Raw genomic sequence first — 19719 nt, forward strand, 5'->3', positions numbered from 1 at the left:
TGGTGGCGTAATTTCAAGTTCGAATGGTTTTCACCGCAGAAACAGCGGTAAATGTATGTAGCAATTTTTTTCAGTTTATTTATCAAGTTTTTCGTTGAATTGTTTAGAGGGCCGATTTGTGCCAGTTATCATTTACACGAAATGATAATCGAAAATTGGAGCTGAACTTTTATCTGCACATCCCCCCATAGGTATATTTCCATATTTTCCACTGTTTTTATCTTAATATTATAATAAAACCAAAAGCTGTCGTTTTATGGCTGTTTGAAGGGTGAATAAAGCGCGGAAAATTCTGATAAGGACCCATAACCCGCAAGTACATGCCGTTTGATATACCGATTTTCATATTAACTGGTATTGTCTATAAATTTCTCTTCCGGAATATGCGAATTAAGAGTAAACGCTTTATTTAAACTGCCTGCCTATTCAAATTGCTTAGATCATCATTGCGCCATTATGTCAGGATTATTGTAGATAAATTTTGCGACTATATTCAAAATTATTATATGTATATCACACCCTCATTTGGTTTGGAATTTTTGGCCAAAGGAAAATTGGCAAATCGAGTTTGACTTTCACTACTTGTCGTCGTGGCGTAATTTTACAAAACATTCTGATTAGCTAGAAAGTTCAAGAGGATTTTTTAAGATTGAAGCTTGAAAATGCAATTTAAGTTCACACTTGAAAACATTTTTTTTAAATCAAATATTAAATTAGCTAATCATTGTTCAGTTGAGAAAACTGTGAAACTGAACTCAGAAAATTGATTAGATTGCTATTCTTGCAATTAGGAAAATTTTCTGCATTAAATATAAAATAAGCTTGAACATTCAGCTCGATTTCCACAACGTCTCGAAGACCTTTTCACAAGAATTTGTCGATCAAAACAGCAATTAGCTACAAGACAGTATTCAATTGAAAAAAAGCCAAAAGTCCTGCAACTGCCGATTTATTCCAGCCTCTTTGTGTTTTGAGGATTTTTCAAATCTGAAGCTTAATAATTGAGTTTGATTTTCACAATGATTGAACGAAATTTTTTAAAATTTGTCGCTCTTGACGAGAAATATTTGCAGGTCTGGCTTCAAAACCATTTCATTGGGAAAATCAAAATCTTGCTCTATTAATGCTGCAACTGTCGGTTTGTTCTAAATATTCGTCTATTTTTGGAATTTTTTTTAGTCTGAAGCTTGAAAATTGATTCATGAGTTTGATTTCTGCATCGCTCGGAAAGATTAAAAAAAAATATGTCGCTCAAAATAAGAATTCCGCATAAAATCCTACTTTATTAAACATTTTATTTATGTCCCAATTAGATAAATTTATAGAAATTAGGTCGTGGCAGAATGTGCAATTAAATTAAGCCTATTGAAAATTCAAGTAATTATTAAACAAATTATCTGGATCAGAGTAATTTTTGCCGTTAGTGGCCAGGGAGAAGTACGTAAGCAAAAAGACCAACTTACAACCGGACTTTAAACATTTTATGGCACGGATGTTTTTTCAGAAGTTTTATTCTTTCTCTAATATTCTTATCATTATCGATTCACTGATTCTGTTTTTGCAATTTATCCCAGCTGTTATAACAGAGGTTGAAACAAAATCATGCGGTTGGTCAAGTTCCTAAATAAAATATTAGATAATAAGCACTAATAAAAGGCGATTTCCAATCGATGGCGACTTTAAAAATGTAATTTTTTTGAAGCAATTTGCAGATAAATTTGCTGTTATGGTTTGGCACATGCAAATGCTAATTTATGAGAATAATAACTAGCCAGTTCCCTTTGATTGCGTCACTTACGACACGTTCTGACAAATGCACATCACCCTCTCAAATATAAGGAATATCGAGTTTCAGCTTTCAGCAAAGTTGATTTGACTTGATCTAAATATGATCAGGCATCCAAAGGGAGTTTTGCCGTCACAAATTTGACGGAAATTTGCGCCGAATCGCTAATAATTACGTTATATTAAACAGCAAAAAATGTGCTTTTTGAATTGCTACGGAACCCTAAATAATACAACCATGTAAGGACTGCAATTAATTTTAAAAAATAGTACAATATTGTTTCTTTTAATCTATTTAGGGTTGATCTTATCATTAACAGAAGAAAAAACCCATGAAAATTCAAAGAAACAAATGGCAATGTTGATTGATTGAAAATGAAATAAAAAACACATGTAGAAAATGTTAATTTTTACTTTAAAAAACTTCTCATCTGAAAGATCAACATTTATCTGCGATGAGCACCAACAAGTGAATTTGAAAACTTTGAAACATTTTCAACTGCCACCAAAAAAAAATACATTTTTCATAGTTATCGAACTTTTAGCGTGCGCGCAATAACTCTCTAATCATGTTACCGTTATCGGGACCTTTAATCTGGTTGGCAGGACGGCATAGGACGCGAATGAGCTAGTAATTAGGTTTTTGTTCGAGAGGGATTCGAACCCACTATTTTGGGGTAGCAAAGTAGCTTTTAAAAATTCCCCATATGGGCGAAATGCGACTCCTGCAGGCGAACTTTGAACGCATCAAATTCTGACAACCTTATGAATAATAAAAGAAATTTGAGCGAGTCTTAAATCTTCTGTTCCTGGTATTGTTTCGGTCGAACGAATGAAGAACAAAGCACCACCACATTACCACTGCAACCCTGGGGAAGAGAGTAGAAAAATAGGCAGTTTTTGATAAAAATTATTTATTACATATCAATAAAGAAAAATAAATATACAAAGTCAATAACAAAATAAATACAAAAGTTGAAATAAAATTTTCATCAAACTAACAACTTAATACAATGGTTATTAATAAAGACATTATTTACAAATCATAATCCTCTTTATATTATAGAAACTTTTTTTTAATAGAATACGTGCGATGTTTCGAATTAATTTAAAATACATTTTCGTATACTAGGTCTGGTTCGAACGTGTCCGTCAAAAATAGAAACAACCTTTAGATTTCCAAATGTTTAAATAATGATACCGATTTTTAATACATAGCATTTTAGCGTGTGTGTAACTGATTTATTCGTTAAATTCATTGATTATAAATGCACTACTAAAATCCTCTGTACTTCGCCAATGATATGACTTTTACAAAATCTGCATTGTCGTTGTTTGTTAAACCCTATAAGATTTTCTACAGTATTATGTACATTAATTAGAAAAGACGATAATCCTAAAATTTACTCTAATCTATACACTATTTACAATTCTACTTATTAAGTTTAGAATCCCAGCTTTAAGCGATATGTATACTTTTAAGTGTTTGTTTCCTCGTAAGATATGTTAAAATACTGGTGCCAAAAATGATGAGAAGACGAAATTTATACATGAGAAACTAAGGTTTTGCGTGCTTAAAGTAAGTGAATGCTTCATAAGTTTAGTATGATCACAGACCGATAGTTCCAATACCTACAAATTCTACTTGCATTTAAACTCTACAAAACATCCTTGAGTGATTGATTCTAAAGCGAAATAATTGAGTTTCCACTAGTATGTTTTGTCAAAGGTTTAACTTTCAGGTGTAAGAAATGAACAAGAGCAGCACGAACCAATGCGGCAATTAAAAATGCAAAAAAATAATTATTTTATTAGTACCTTTTATATTCTGCATCTTAAATCCGTTTTCGTCTGTTAAGATTATAACTTTTAAACTCTTGTAGTGAACCTTAAAATCAATGGGGTTTTAGCACTAATTAAATGCCCCAGAAACAAATCGGATTTTAGAGAAGCCAGGAAAAGGTGTTGAAAACTGTAGAGGGCTGAAGTTAGTTGAGAAAACTGCACACTTTTAATAATTTCCATATTACAGAAATAATCGATTTTTACCGCAGTAAATCATAAATTAGAATAAGAAATCTCGTCTCCCTATATATAATTGAGCCGTCGAGCTGATTGGACAAAAAAGTTAAACCTGTTATTCCTAAAGGATTTAAATTAACAAACTGCTCAAATACAGGCACCCGGATGAGTTAATTTTTTTGTAAAACGTGTGATTACATGATAGATTAGTCGTTAAAAGAGCAAACGAAGCACCACTTTTTCTCCATAAACAGTTCCAGTTCGGATAAAAAATTGATTTTTCTACGCAAAAATCTTACAGTGAAGAGTTACCAATGGCAGCAGCATTGCCGGTTATTTCGGGCTATTTGGTTGGTCCGACCAGTGCAGGCGATCCGTATGATTGGCTGTTACACGGTGGGAGGGCGAAGGGGTTCATCGATGAAAACGGTGATGCCACTAAAGACATTCCTGAAAAAAAATCACTTTAGTCCTATTTAAGAACTGCACAGTTTTGGGGTTGTAAATGAAAAATATGTATCCAAACTACTAACACTGGTTCATTGCACAGCTAAATGGTGCCACCCTGTAACACCCTGATGATGAAACATTGCGGGCGCAGCCGGGTAGGGCGGCGGCGTGTCGGCCCCTTTTAAAACTGGTGCAAAAGCGCTTTTTTCCTTTTCGGTACCAGGGACGTGCATGTTTTTGTAATAACTTTCCGAGCAAGCTAAAAAGCAGACAAAAAAACAGGTAAGCAAAACAAGCAAAAATCATCAAGTTTTTCTTTTACATAACGGGGTGCATGAATAAAACGTTGTTGGGTTTCAGTGAGCATTTTTAATAAGGAGGGTCCCATATGGTTGGCGATAATACATCGATTTAAGGGATAAGTGCAGTGAAGGGCCCTTCGGTGATCAGTCCTGTCTTTTTGGCCTTTGTTGGCGTAATGAAAAGACACTTGCAGATCGTGATAGATAAAAAAATAAATGGGGTGCGTTTGGCTTTGCATCATATGGGCCTTCCAGATGGGTTTTCCGGTGTGATTAGGGGATGAAAAATTGTCAATGATATTCTATTTTTCATAAGGAAATTAATTGGCTAATAAATTGATGATCGCTTCAGAAAGTAGAGTTTTTTAATGAAAAGTGTTTTTTTTGTGAGAATACATTGACAAAATACTATAATAAAAGGGCCATTTTAGGCAAAACGATCAGTTGGCTAGATTTCTGTGTTATACAATTATTATATGTTTTTCATTAATTTTCTTCTGTTAGAAATCTCAAAAATATAATCTATAATCTCGCATTTAAAAAATTCGCAGTTTGTGTAAAGTGATTAATTTTGAACAGCGCACTTCCTAAAGAACAATCAGAGGTAATCAGGATAGAGATACGCAAAAAATGTCTTGAAAAATGCAAGATTTAAACGCAAAATATTCCGGATTTTTGGAGCTAAATTATTTTTGAAAGTAAAGTATGGCACCTTAAGCCAACGGAAAACTAGTATTACTATCTTCTGAAGAATGCGGCATGGATTTAAATAGTTAAAAATATATTAAACTCAACAGCTATACATAAATTGTATATAATTTCCTGACTGTGTTTCAATTCCAAATCAAAATTAATTCCTGGGTTTCAGTCGTTTATTGTCTTTATTTATCAATTAAAATACGTTTCGGTGTATTTTTCCATCATAATCAGTTTTTCTAAAATAACATAGTTAAAAAAAAATTATTAATTTAAACAACAATCACAGTTCGTCAACAGCCTCATCATTTCACACATTAAAATACATCACAATTGCTTTAAAATATTTTAAAATTAATTAGGCCTAACAAACATTGCATATAGAATACGTCCAAGACTTTCAAATATTTTATTTGATTCTGTCCGTTCCCAAAATTAAATTCCAGAAAAACTTATGGCGAAAAAATACACCGAAACGTATTTTAATTGATAAATAAAGACAATAAATGACTGAAACCCAGGAATTAATTTTGATTTGGAGTTATAAATAAATACATTTTTGGAATAACTGTATTTGTAGTGGCAAAACTCTTTCGTTGTTCCATTTCTCTTCAGCTGGGTTTTGATGTTGAACCATTTTCAATGTTTCTTGTATTCTCTAAAAAGTTGTTTGCATCATCACTTAGAGCAATTTGTGTTAATGCTTTTCACCTAGCTTAGCCAAAAAAACCCAAAGGATGAAAAAAGTTTCCGAATGTTTCTGATTTTCTTGAACGCATTACTGAGTTTAAGAAGTAGTCTAAAGTAGTTCTTAATGTGCCTAAATAAATACTGTTTTTTTATTACTGTTTTCAAACTTTGGCAACAAAAAAGGGATATTTTAAAACGTAACACGTTTCTGATGTTTCCTACCGCTTGCTAGGAACTACAAGCTACTAGAAAATTTGAATTCCTCGATMTTAAAAATTCCCYAATACATTTTTTTTTTGGTAAGAGTAAAAAGTGATTAAGAACCTATGAATAAAAGCATTCCTAATATTCTTCAGTTCTCCACAAAYCGCSCAATAAATCGTGAWAGTCGCATGTTTTTCATCTTCAATAACTGGCTTGATTCAAATAGAGCGAATATATTTTTTTAAATTTTCGCYGTTGGCAAATTTTACKGCCAGTTGTTGTTATTTGGCAAATTTAAGAAAMTTATTTCAATTTTTATATTATAAGGGAGATAAAACATCTGAAATAAATTTGGATTAAAATTTGAAAGATTCTGTAAGAGCCGAAAATGACAAAGAAAGGAGCAGTSCAATTTWAAAAAAGCCACAGTTGGTTACTACCACACGTTTATAACTCAGCCGGTAAATTGAAAAACAACTTTACAATGCACCTTTAAAACAYCGAAAACTTTTSWATGAAACATTTGCTTCCAAARTTCTCACTTCTCACTCTCCAAACTTAACTGAKAAATCGCACTTTGRCGCACTAATGGGCARCCCTGCATAARTMGCATATRWTGTAACMTTTAGCTGAGAAGCCTCAAAAWATWACTTATACWYAATGAYWATAAKWATAATAGAAGATACGWGACKAYAAGACGGACAATAACAGAACATTTAATTCAGTTCTTCAAACGAACAAAAWCTTACTTGGTGTGGTGTTGAAAATTCCTGCTGATGGACTACCCGGCAACATATTCCCCATGGTACTGGTTGGAGTGGCACCCCCGTACCCATTCATCTGACTGCCACCACCTCCATACGAGCCCCCATTGGAAGAATGGGGGGTGGACGCGTTGGAACAATAACCGCCACCCCTTGGACTCACGCTGCTGCTCTGAGTCCGGCCGTACTCATCTAGAAGAAAAACCCTATAGGTAAAAATGCGAATCAGTATAAACAAGGCACAAGAAGAGGAAAGAATTTGAGGACGTTCGTGAAGCTACCACTGATCCTCAATGCAGTCCTAATTAAGTGTGTTTTCCTGAATTTCTTAAAGAAGTCTAGTTTGAGCAGCAATTTAACTAAAGAGCAAAAGGTTCTTCCAATGTCGGTCTATTTACGTTCTATCTTGGAAATGCTGTTTTGGGTTCAACCTTTCATACAGGGTGATAATGATCAGGTCTGAATTCCAAACTTAGTAACAATTGAAGACAAAGTAGTGAAACAGACAGAGAATGAAAAATTCTTTCTAAGAGTTGAGATCTATTTAAAAATAGAAGGACTCGAACCTTCCGTCCACTGACCGTTTCCAGTGTCCTGAACGCTGACTGCAAGTTGGCCAGTGTATGCGTTAAAGGACGTTGGCATTCCGTTGTTTCCCATTGTAGGCGACCGTGGTGCCGACAAGGAGAGCTGATTGTTTCTGGGCATCGAGTAGAGGGCTTCTGCAAGATCAGCTGCCCTTTTCAGTATAATTTCCTAGAAGAAACACCGCCCTTAACATATTGACTAAATTGAATCGATTTTTTGTCCTAGAACTTGTAAAAATACTGGGTGATTTTGAAGAAGATTGGGATGGAGTGAGGACAAACTTCTCCAACTTTTATTAAGATATTGGTGGAGTCTGGTTTTGTATTTTTTCATCACAGACACAATTAAAATATACCAAATAACTAGCTCACCTTTGGTAACTTCTCAGGATCCCCAGGATGTCGCGGTATCAGCTTTTGAAGCCTTTGGAATCCATAGTCTATAGTGGGCTCGTTTAGGGCTGCAGTAAATAAATTGTTGTTGTCTCCGAAATCCACAAATAACATTGAACTTTTACGGCTAATTAGTGAATACTCACAGACATACACAAATCGGCCTGGAGCACCTTTACAAAACTGTTTAGATTTGTACGATAACGTCACTTCTACAACACCAGGTATATGACGTGGGGGCGTTTGCACTCGAATGGCATGAGGAGTTATTAACTGAAATTAAAAGAATTAATGAGCTGAAATAAAAAACTAACCACTTCTTTAGTGGATAAAGCAATTACTTCTTTATGTTAATTTGATGAGAGCAAATGGAATTGAAACTCAATCGATTCATGAATTTTACCGCAAACCTAGTTTTACGAGCTTCAGCTGTGTTTTCTCAATAACTTGACTCCAATTTGCAAAATTTAGAGCTTTTTTTTGAAATTTCTTACTTATCTCTGTCAGTGTATTTTAGACCAGTGATTTATTTTTGCTTGATTTTTCAGTTCTTTTTTAAATTTTTTGCTTCGTCCATTCTCCATTAATTCTCTTATTTTATATATATGCTCTTATAATTTTAGCTCGGGGCTAATGAGAAAATTCCCCCGAATAATTGGCAAAATTAAAAAACAAAATGTATGTTGCAAAGCTGTTGCAAGCAAAAAATATATTTTTAAAAATTGTGCTGCTTAATGCTGTTTTGCCCCGGCACAACGATTAAGAATACTAAATAACAATAAAATAAAAAAATGAGTAAAATAACATTACATTTTACGATCGTACACTGCGCACCACATTTATTTGCTGAATTGTGAATATTTTCTCAGACGGTGATCCGATTTGAATAATCTTTTTGTGAAATCATACCCCTCTGTTCATGGGCAAAATTGAAGTCAAGGCAAATTTAACTTTAAGCAAGAAAACATGACACTATTCAAACCCTCTGTACAACAAATTTTATTGTATTTTTTGTTTAAATTAAAACATAAATTTTGCCAAAGATTAAAGCTATAATTCGATAAAAAAATTGTTCAAATTGGATTATCAACTGAGAAATATTCACATTCAGAAGTAAGGAATAGTTAGGTCAGTGTAGACAGTTATGATACACTTACCTCACTCCAAACAAGCATAGTCCCAAAAACGACTTGAAGTCCATCGAAAAAATTATCGCCTACTATAATGACTGTTGAACCTCCCGCTGTCCATCCTTCGCTCGGACTGATCGCTTTTATACAGGGCGTTGCAACGGGCAAGGGAGGATACAGTCCTGGAAATTGACCTGCTTCGATGAAAAACACTGTCTTAAGATTAGCAGGCAAATGTTCGAGACACTTAGAGCAAGTCTAAGCTAAATTATAAAAATTGTTTATTTTGTAAAAATCCAGAAATAAATTAAGCCGATAAGTTACAAAAAAGTTGCAACAGCTGGAACAAAAAAATAGGGAAATTCATACCCACACTTGCTTATTTTAAACGAATCCAACAAGATATTGTTTAAAGAGTTTTTCAAAAATACATCACGTACTACATCTGATCAAACCTTAAAAAGATCGTAGGTTTTCCATTTGAGCTTTCCTTTCGAGAAATCACCTAGGATTTATTTTTGCCGCCCCCGTTATACTTTTTTTCCAGTTTTGAACCAAAATGTTTACAGCATAATTCCATTTACTTTTTAAATGAGTATTTTTTGCACAATTGAAAAAATAATTTCTCAATACATCTGATACAATTTCTATGCAATTAAGTACGAAAACTGCAAAAAATCGTCAGTTTTTCATTTGAATTTTCATCACTTTGAATCACCATTAATTATCGTTTTCCGCCTTCACTCTTTAATCTGCTATAAGATATGGTCTAGATAAGAACTGGTCTGGTTAGGTCATAGGTACTAATTTGCGGTATTCTCGACATCCTTTTTTGTGTTTTTTTTAATTAAATACTTCTATAAATCCAGTTTGCTTGGGCTTCTAGAAACCATTTCTTGTTTGGAAAATCGGCAAATAAAATAAGGTTTAATCATTGCGGAAATCAGCCGAAAATAAAATTGCAATAACACGTTGTGAACTGGAAGAAGGGGAAATCGGGGAAAATTAAGACACAACAGATAAACTAGCGCAAAGTGAGACATTAGCAGGCACGGGCGTTTGTTCCGCGAGTTGAGAATAATATAGAACTAGGGAGAGGAGAAATCGGGAATACAGTCAGTGGCGCATCGACAGAATTTTTCCCAAATCTTCATAAGAAACATGAGTGTTTTCTATTGAATCTATCATTGCTAGACATTTATTTAATATCAACTAAAGTTTGCAGTTTCAATGTTAGACACTGGTATAACCCTGCTCAACTAGCTACTCATAGTTTGCTAACCGAAAGTTGTTCTCAGTTAGCATGATGAAAAGCTGTAAAAGTTCTGCCATTGGTTTCCGACGTGTAATAAAAGCCGGAAGTAGGGAAAGTGAAAAGAAAGAAGATTAAGTCGTCGGCAGCGAGCGGGCTAACGTTGGAGTAGCGTCGGAGAATCTGCACGGAACAGTTCCGCAGTTCCGTTTCCGTCCTCCACTGAACTGGATCGGGAGCCAATTTCGCAAAGTTTGGATGGAGGGCCGGAAGACGCATACAAATGGGAAAAAACCTACGCTGAAAATTACTGCCCTAATAAACGGTTTTAAAAATATTCACCAATTATAGAAAAATAGCTTTTATTTGGCGACCAATGTCTTGCCCAAATAAATTAGATCTTCAAACCAAAAACCCAAATTACGTTCACCCCTAGTCGCTACAGTAAAACATTCAGCCGCTGTAACAAATCTAGCCGGATACCCGAAAGCGACAATATATACAGAAACATAAAAATTTCCACCTATTTGTATGCATAAAGTTATCAGAAAAAAAGACTTCCACAATCAGTATTGGGGGATTTTTCGCAAACCTTTTGCTTCTTTGCCTTTGTCCCTCGTTTGCCTATTTGGTATGCGGACACGTCCTTTCGGCCAAACTTCTATTTAAGGTCGGAACGGAATTTTTGTTGATAAAATCGAGAAATTTTTCCAACTTGCAAAATGTAGCCGCACGATTGCCATGAGATTATCACCAGTAAATATTACCAATTTTTCTAAATTTCTGATCGGCAAATTGTGTTTGGCTTTTACCTTCAGTGGGATCCAGTCTTTTCGCTCTTCGTCCGTGCTTTGAATTATTATGTACAAACATGTTGTCGGAAATTGCTAGAAGGGGACCATCCACTGCCACTTGTGTTGATATCACTACCTGAAAAAATATAATTTTATTAACTTACTTAAAAAAATACTGCTTAAAAAATGTTCATTGTTAATTTATTTTAAATAAGAAACTATGAACATTTACTTGTTTATAAGTCTATAATATTTAAGGGTATTATTATATATATATCCAGAAAATTATATCAATTAAGTAGTTGACTTTCTACCCCACCAGATATATATTTTAAATTTACTCTCTCGTAGAAGAGCAATGGTTAATAACATATAATTTTTTTCGTTCTTCTTCTCTTCTTCAGTTCTGCTAAAATGTTCTCTTTCAAAAATGTCTCTTTCAGTTGAGCTGCTTTTTGGCCGATAGGCAAAGTTACGATTTAGGCTTCGTGTCAAAAAGCGGATCAAACAGGTTATTTGGCTAATTATTCTTCTAAAATAAACCGTGAGCAGAGTTGAAAATCTATTTAATCCGGAAAACATTAAATAACAAAATAAATAATGAACTTGAAACACGAAAGGGAACAGATGGATATCCAAATTTGAGTTCAGTAACTAAATGAGGAGTACAGCACTTGTGCAGCACAAATGGGGGTAAATTTTAAAATTTAAAAGGGTCTTCCTAATGTTTTTTGAATAAAGAAATCAATCAGGTCTAGAGTATAAAAACCTTCATGTTTAGTTTGATTTTTTAGACTCCGGATTATATGCGGGTAGGCTTTGAATAAAACTCGTCGAGGCAAAGACGTAATCCGTGTTCGGCTTAATAAAATCTACTTCAGAACGAAATTATTTGCAAGCAGTAAGCCCTGCTTAACTGCCGCTATAACTTAGCCAATTAGCCACCTCTTTTGCTGTTTCCTACAAATTGTGCGCTATGTTTAATGGCAATAAACATCGTTTTTCGACTTTGTTTCAATTGGCTCGAATGGCTGCTGTCCCAATCATAAGTAGTAAAAAGCAGGAGATATTCCTTAAGCGATAACGCCAGATTTCGGCATAAATCTCGAAAGAAAAGAAAATTGTTTTTCATCTTTTTCCCGCTCTACGGCTCTTATTTCGGCGAATCTCATCTTTTATCTTACCTACTTTCATCATAGAAAGCCGGGCCTTCTCTATATGGCACCATAAATTCAATATTTAGCCGGTCTAAAACTCCGGTGCCGCCGATATGAATGGCCGCTCCGGAAAATGGCCTCCGGAAAATTGGATCCGGAGATCCGTCTTGTCGGGGAGTTTTCCGGAAAACAAATGACAACCGAACGGCTCGGTTTTGCGATAATAATATCGGAAACTGGCTGGCTGGACATTGTTTTCTTGTGGAAATATTTCCTGATTTTTCTCAATATAAATAGGCTAATTTCATTCTTAATGCGTAACTTGTTACAGTGATGGTCCTGAACATTTAAAGTTTCACTTTATTTAGCTATTTGAGGATTTTGGTTTATTAAAACAGAAAATATCTTTCATGTGTAGATGGTTCATAGTGGCAAACTATGAAATATGTAGTAGTGTTAATGACCGTTCAAAAAATACTTGAGCAATTTTCAAAAATACTGCGGAAATTCAGGCACTTTGAGAGATTTTAGTTTAAGAAAAACCGGTTAACGAGTAGTCACTGTGAAATTTTCGGTTAAAAATCGAGGATTTTTTGTACCATGAGCGCAAACGCTCATTTTAAGACCAACATTTTTGCTAGTATTCGTTTGGGTTGAAACGCTAATTTTTAATTCATTATTTGCCCAATAAGTTAAAAATCCAAATTTTGAGCGATTCTAACGAAAACAAATCTTCCGGATCTTGATATTGAAGTATCGTCTAGAGGCGGTGAAAGTTTCAGCCTTTTACTTGATATAAATTCAAAATTACGAATTTTTATAGCAACTAGTGAACCTTCATTTTTATGAATATATATGTATATGCAAACGTTCATTTTTGAGTCAACATTTGTGAAGTTGCAAAAGGTTATAGTCTTGCAGAATTTAAGCCAAGCTGGTAGGATGTGGAGATTGAAGAGCCTTTTTCAGACGTTGAAATGAGCAGGTTTCCACTTGTTAAAATTTTGATGGGAATTTTTCACGCAGCGAGTGTATTTGTGCAGAAACGCTCATTTTCAGATCAACATTTTTAAAATCAACAAAAATCAGAACTTGGTACGAGGCTTACTAAATTTTGAGAACTCTGATCTCCAAGTGTCTTCTATAGAAAGCAAATGTTACAAGTTGCTACTCACTCTAAATTGAAAGTTGTTAATTTTGAAACCAGAAGTTGCATTTGGGTTGAAGCAGTTAGTTGCATTTGAGTTATTTACTTGGTGTTCAAAACTAGAATTTTGTGGAATTTCAATTAAACTTTCCGAGGATTGAAGTGCAAGTATTTTATGTAGACCGTGAAAGTTTCAAGTTGCTACTTGCCCTAGATTGAAAGTTTGGAATTTTTGAACCAGCGGGTGTATTTGTGCACAAACGCTCATTTTTAGACTAACATTTTTTGAATCAGCAAAAATCAGACTTTGGTGCATTGTGTACTACTAAATCTTAATAAAATTCAAAGCTATGAATTTTGAAACAGAGGGTGCATCTGGGTTGAAACATTCATTTTTAGTTCAATATTTAGTATGTTGTCAGAAATCACAATTTTCTCGAAATTTCAATGAAACTTTTAAGATTCTGAGACTCACGTGTTCTCAATAGACTATCAAAGTTTCAAGTTGCTGCTTGCAGCAGATTGGTAGTTTCGAATTTTTAAAGCAGCGGATGCATTTGTGCGAAAACGCTCAATGACTGAAGTCAGAATTTGCTGCAATGCTAATTAAATTTTCAGACCTTCTCGAAAAAAGTCCGAGATAACCCAGGATGAGTTATAAACACCAAATTTATTAATTGCGCCCCAAAATTGGCTCAACATCAACAATTTTCTTGCGGTTCGTACCGTAAGGAAGCTCACAGCAAATATGACTGAGTCCGATCGTCCGAAGTGCAGTTCAAGACAGACTCCTCCCGAGGGACGCACGCGCTCCCTTGGGATCAGCAGCTCCCCGTACGCGTTCCCATGGGGACGAAAATGGGGGCGCATTGGGGAACAGTCGGCACACGCCGTTCGATACGGGGCGGCCATCGAGGGGGCCAAAATTCGGGGGCGCGTATGATGTCGAAGTCAATGGAGAGACTTTCGATAGTTGTTCGATGACCTTTTTTTGCTCGAAAAACAAATTTATTTAGCGCCAAACCATAAACAGAGTGAAAATGACACCAGTTCTTTTTCTATTGCAAATTTTCCTAAAGTTGCGAAAAGCTTTAATATGATATGTATCCGATCTGAAGGCAAGCAACCCAGACGCTGTTTAGCAATTTGTACCATCGCTTAAGAGAAACTGGTCTTCCCGTCCGAGATAAAATAAGAGCAGCCTTAAAAGAGTTTTTGATTAGCTAGAAGAAGAAGTTCCATTTAGTGTAACTGAAAATCCACCATGAACATCACATCTTTTAAGTACTGCAACAGGTGCAACTCAGCTAAACGTTCGGAGAATTATGAAAAAAGGAGAACTAGATCCATTTCGTTTAACTCCTGTACAGGATTAGATGCCGCAAGATCCTTTTGCTCGTTTACGTTTTGCCCATTTTCCAAAAGAACAAGAAACCGTCGATGGCAGAGAAAATTTTGTTCACCGGTGAGACGAGGTGGAGTGGAATTCCTCGGAATGGAGTGGTTAACTGGATAAATAATCATCTGTTGAACTCTGACCAGAACTSTTAATGTTTGGTGCGGTGTTATTGGCAATATTTCGGTTAAACCATTTGATCTTCCCTCCAAATTAACTATCCAATAGTATTTRCAATTTCATCAACTGARTTTGGCCGGGTTTCTTGAAAATGTTCCAMTRAARACAAAMATTTGGTTTATGCAGGATGGAGCTCCACCACATTTTCTCGGCTGGTGCGTGCCTACTTAGATGAMAYTTTTGCAAATCATTGGATTGCCCGTGGGAGCGTGACTGCCTGGCCTCTCAGAAGACCGGACTTCAATCCTCTGGATTTCSCAATYAGGYCTCAAATAAAARATAGAGTTTACAAMGMTTCTATTGGTTCGTGTGAAGATTTGTTRYAAAGAWTKYAAGTYRGTATTMGYGTSRMWTGTGGTCAGTTTGAACAATTACCTTAAGTAATTATTACGAATTTTTTATGTTTTAGTTTATCWAMTACAGGATATTTACATTTGCAATTTCGCGTRCTATTAACACCCCTAGTATCTCAAGAACGGGCCGAAATRTCGATATGAAACGCATCGTTGTGACCAACTCGTATMTCCAATTACCGCATATCCCATTCCCAATGAATCACCCTGTATWCCAACCCAAGCTAAACTCACTCAGCTAAAACAAAAGTGTATGATATCCATCCATCGAATCTCGGAACTAAACATTACGAAACGATTACATCGGCACGTTGCATGTTCAAGACCGTCCTCGACCTTGCCAAGGAAGAAAGAAAACGGATTAACGCCATCTTCAATTTCCCAGTTTTTATGTTATAAAAGCGAAGATTATTAGCACCGATTTCCTGAGAATTTGCGGCGCGAGGACACCATTTCATATCAATCTAAACAACGGCCAATATAAAAGCAATTAACAATCGGCAAGCATTTATCATTTCCGATTGGTTCGCTAATTTGCGGTTTGATTTAGTGTTGAGTGAAGATGATGGTTTATACTGTTCTCTGCTTCGCCCTTCTTGCGGTAAGTTTAGCTTAGCTGATTATTTAGCCCAAAAACATTGAGCGTGAATTATTTGTTTTCTAGGCGCCATCGATGGCTTACCGAAGTAAGCTTGGGTTGAAACCTACTCAAGCTGCAACCGAGCCTGAAAACATCCAGCTTCCGATTAAAAATCTTCTTGGTCATGTTGGATTGAGGCAGTTAATTGAGGAATCATTCTACAATGAAACCAGCGCAGTGAAGCTGTGCTTTACAGACCGCCTGTATATGAACGAAAGTAGAGGAAGGGTGACTCCGTGGCATGAATATGAGCTGGTCTTCGACTTTCCAGAAGGTGGGTTTTTCGTTTCTAAAACCTGCGGTTAATAATTTAAATTTTCACCAACCAGTTGAGGAAAAACCACTCAATTCCTCCAAAAAATACCGACAGTATAACATTAAATTAGCAGAAAATTTGGCTCGCCGGCTCGACTTTGAGATAATCGAAGAACGAGCCGACTATGTGGTAAGCAAATTTGAAAACATCACTTGTGGGGTTGGCACCTTCTTGGCCAAAGCGTATTACGGATCGCCTGATGGCGAGAGCAAAAGGATAATCTTCAAACTAAGCAAAAAAATGAACGGGTTCGGATATGGAGAGCCGGGTTTTCATAACATTGAATCTGGGAAAACGGCTGCGACGTCTTTAGCCAATCCTGGGTAATTGATTTTAGAAAGGCTTTTACAAAAAACTGATTCTTGAATTTTTTGAGGGCAGGGATGCTTCAGGTTCACAAACAACTAAGAAGAACGATCTAAATTCTAATCCCACCACTCCAGTTCCACTAGCTAGTATACTTCAGATGCCCAAATCTGAGCGAGTTATTTCACCCGATTTAGACTCTACAGATTCTACGGAAAATGAAGAAATTACTGAAGCTAGTACTGCAGCTGTACCAAAAGCTCTACCTACGCTGGATCCTTGCTCACCATTTTTGGCTCAGTTCTTCTCAGGTAGATTGAAACCAGCTTTCAGCCACACGAAAAAATAATTTCCAATTTTAGGCAGCAGCTTTCTACCGGGAATGTGCAACTTAACAAAAGATCAGTCGGTGGTCATGCAAGGGGACATAGTAGTAAGCAAGAAGTACTTCAACCCGGAAAATAGAAGTGAAGTTCTCCAGCCCATGTTTATCATACACGAGAACACTGAGATTGAATCTTCGCTGAAGGAAATTCACAGTGACGAAAAGCCATAGCAGATGCTTCGGTTCCTTTAAGCTCAAATTAAAGTGTATAATTAGAATTTAGACAGATGTTCGCTTGTATTTGTAATGATAGATTTTAAGGACTCACATTGTAGGAATTTTAGAAATAATAATGGATAAAACCGCAAAAAACCTGGTTTACTTTGCACATAAATGAACATTTAGGTAAGTTAAGATGGTGTCTAAAGCCTTTGAGAGATCCATAAAGGCAGCCACAATTTGCTTATAACTGTGAAGAATAGTGTTGATGATATTAATTAAATTGAAACTCCGTCTCCAGTTATACGCTGATACTAAATTTATACATACATTTTGGACTTAGACTGCTCTTGAAAAGAAAACAGCAAAATAGATATTGTGATGTTAACTTTAATAAAATTCTGATTTTTTATTTCAAATATTGCATTTTGTTATTTACTTTGCCTTGAAATTGCATTTGTACACCTTGTTTCTTGTCGCGTGTAATTTTCGCTTACAATAATACATTTTGAGATTTTAATGCTTTTACACTCAACTCAAAGTTTTATATTTAATATTTTCATTTCCATAAAATTATAACAGTTTTATTTACCTGAAATCGTCGCATATCCCTGGGATTGCCTGCATTTTTCAGGCAATTTTGATTGCACTTAAGGAAAAACTTGAGGAAGAATCTGAAACACAAAGGACAAGTTACAGAATGAAAGTGTTGCATCTGAAAAAAATTCAGCTAAAAACCATCTTCGCATTAACTATAAAAAATAAGTGAACGACTCTTATAGCTGGTTATATGGCAGTTTATGCAATATAAACTTCACTTTGTCCATGCCGATGATTTATTGGCGCAATATTCAAAAAGTATCGGCTTTTTGCCGTCGACAAAGTGCATGGGAGTAAAAATTAATTGCTAATGCACCGTTTTTTGTCCAATTTATCAAGCAAGTCCAAAGGAGTTTTATCAAGCAGCTTAAATAAATTTAGAAACTCTCTCTAATATTCACTTCAAATTTTTTCGAGAGTTTCTACTGGGCAACTTGGGGGCTTCTTCTTTGAAACTTCTTGGGTTTTTCGCTTTATGATTTCAGCAAAACTTTCATTTCAGTGCATCATCAAAACAAGCCCAAACGCCCGTTTATTGTAAAGTGAAATATTTAAATTGGGTCGTTAAAAAATACGCGACTGGCAAAAACGGCAAATATGCAACATTTAGCGATCGGACCAATGCGATTTTATTTTTCACTATTTTTGCACAATTTGTCGGAAAAACTGTTGATGCGAGGAAATGGTACGTTTATTTGACCCGATTTATGCAATAATTTATAAATTTGTATTTCAATTTGCGACAAAAAACCGCAATAGCCGACTATTCATGAATTTCTAATGTGTTTTAGTTGATTAGTATTCACTGGTAGTCAGAAGGCAATTTTTTATGGTTTTACTTAATCTAAAATTGATTTTGTCACATTTGAAATCGAAAATGACTAACTGTTGGAATTTGAATAAACATAATCATTGTTGATTTCATAGAGAAATTATTGCAAGGTTTGAAAATAGGGCAAGATTTGACCCGCCACCTGTCGAAAAGGAAAATCGAATTAAATAATTCGATTCTGGACAGAATTCATATTTGTAAAGAAGAGGAGGCCATATATCCCTATGTTGGTTCGAAAAAGAGAAATTTGTAAAAAAAAGAAAAATTGGTAATTGCTTCAATTTGAAAGATCCATAGTTTTAAAGGTGCGAGCGCAATTGAGTAAGAGCATCCATTATCAGACTGATATTTTCAAGTTGGTAAAACTCAGGATTCAGGGTTATCTTTACGAAACTTTCGGCATCTTTAGACGGACGTGTGTTCTAAAGCTGGTAAAAATTTCGCAGTTGCTATTCGCATTAGTTTGGAAGGTACGAATTTTTAAAACGCAGCAGGTAGTTGACTGGAAACATCAATTTTGAAACAATGCTTTACCACGATGGAAAGCTCAAGTTTTGCAGCAATTTTTATGAAACTTTTGACTTCTTTAGGATGAATTCTCTCCGAAAGCTGGTGAAACCCTCAAAGAGCTACTCGCATTATTTTCTAGTATTAACATTTTTAAAGGAGAGCGCCTTTAGAGAATCAATTTTACCTATTTTGACTCAATGAGCCAACATGAGACCCACCTGGATGTTGAAAATTTCAAGCATGGGTCCCTGAGGGTCGGTGGGTCCTTCGCGTCTTGAACCACATGCATTATGCAAAGCACTGTTGCCAGCTTGTCATCAATTAATAAAGGCCGTATCAAGATGTCTGCATAATTTACGCGAGTTCACATCGCGGCGTTTCCTGCTTGTGCCGGCGTCGTCTTAAGTCTGCGGCAGGAACTAAAGTAAAGCTAAGCGATTTGGAATGGATAATTTCCACTATGCGAAAATTAATTCGCTTGGATGGACTTGCAATGAATTTGAGCTGCGACAGCGTAGAAACGATCCATATCGATTTTTCCACAGAAATGTTAACTCCTGGTTCCGGATTTAAACTAAACTGTTTGTCATCGACAGACTGCAGATGCCCACAAACGAATGTTCATTCAATTGCAACATACGAAGATTCAAAAGTTACAATCTATAAAGT

At 35.5% G+C, this 19719-nt stretch overlaps 2 protein-coding genes across 6 annotated transcripts in view; one reads left to right on the forward strand and one right to left on the reverse strand.

Annotated features, from left to right (window-relative positions):
• Positions 1–3005: 3005 nt before the first annotated feature.
• LOC109539775 (transcription factor collier) overlaps positions 3006–19719 on the reverse strand; it is a 52377-nt gene continuing 35663 nt past the window's right edge. The window contains exons 8-16 of one of the 5 annotated variants that reach the window (XM_048668454.1): positions 17701–17782; positions 11088–11205; positions 9051–9217; positions 8040–8166; positions 7873–7961; positions 7495–7669; positions 6899–7105; positions 4341–4516; positions 4186–4257 (exon numbers count right to left, since the gene is read on the reverse strand). In XM_048668454.1, the coding sequence (XP_048524411.1) occupies positions 4347–4516; positions 6899–7105; positions 7495–7669; positions 7873–7961; positions 8040–8166; positions 9051–9217; positions 11088–11205; positions 17701–17782 (1135 nt within the window). In that variant the 3' untranslated portion in view covers positions 4186–4257; positions 4341–4346. Of the gene's footprint in view, positions 4258–4340; positions 4517–6898; positions 7120–7494; positions 7670–7872; positions 7962–8039; positions 8167–9050; positions 9236–11087; positions 11206–17700; positions 17783–19719 lie in introns of those variants that run through there. The other 4 variants (XM_048668453.1, XM_048668452.1, XM_048668455.1 and 1 more) reach the window with 4 other exon arrangements.
• Positions 15474–17317, forward strand: LOC125505178. Its single transcript, XM_048668457.1, has 4 exons — positions 15474–16216; positions 16272–16581; positions 16640–16875; positions 16927–17317. The coding sequence occupies exons 1-4, from the start codon at positions 15976–15978 to the stop codon at positions 17118–17120; spliced, it is 981 nt and encodes a 326-aa protein (XP_048524414.1). The 5' UTR covers positions 15474–15975; the 3' UTR covers positions 17121–17317.

The sequence above is a fragment of the Dendroctonus ponderosae genome, unplaced genomic scaffold, assembly GCF_020466585.1.
Source record: "Dendroctonus ponderosae isolate FM_Combo_2020 unplaced genomic scaffold, Dpon_F_20191213v2 Dpon_F_20191213_7, whole genome shotgun sequence".
NCBI lineage: Eukaryota > Metazoa > Arthropoda > Insecta > Coleoptera > Curculionidae > Dendroctonus > Dendroctonus ponderosae.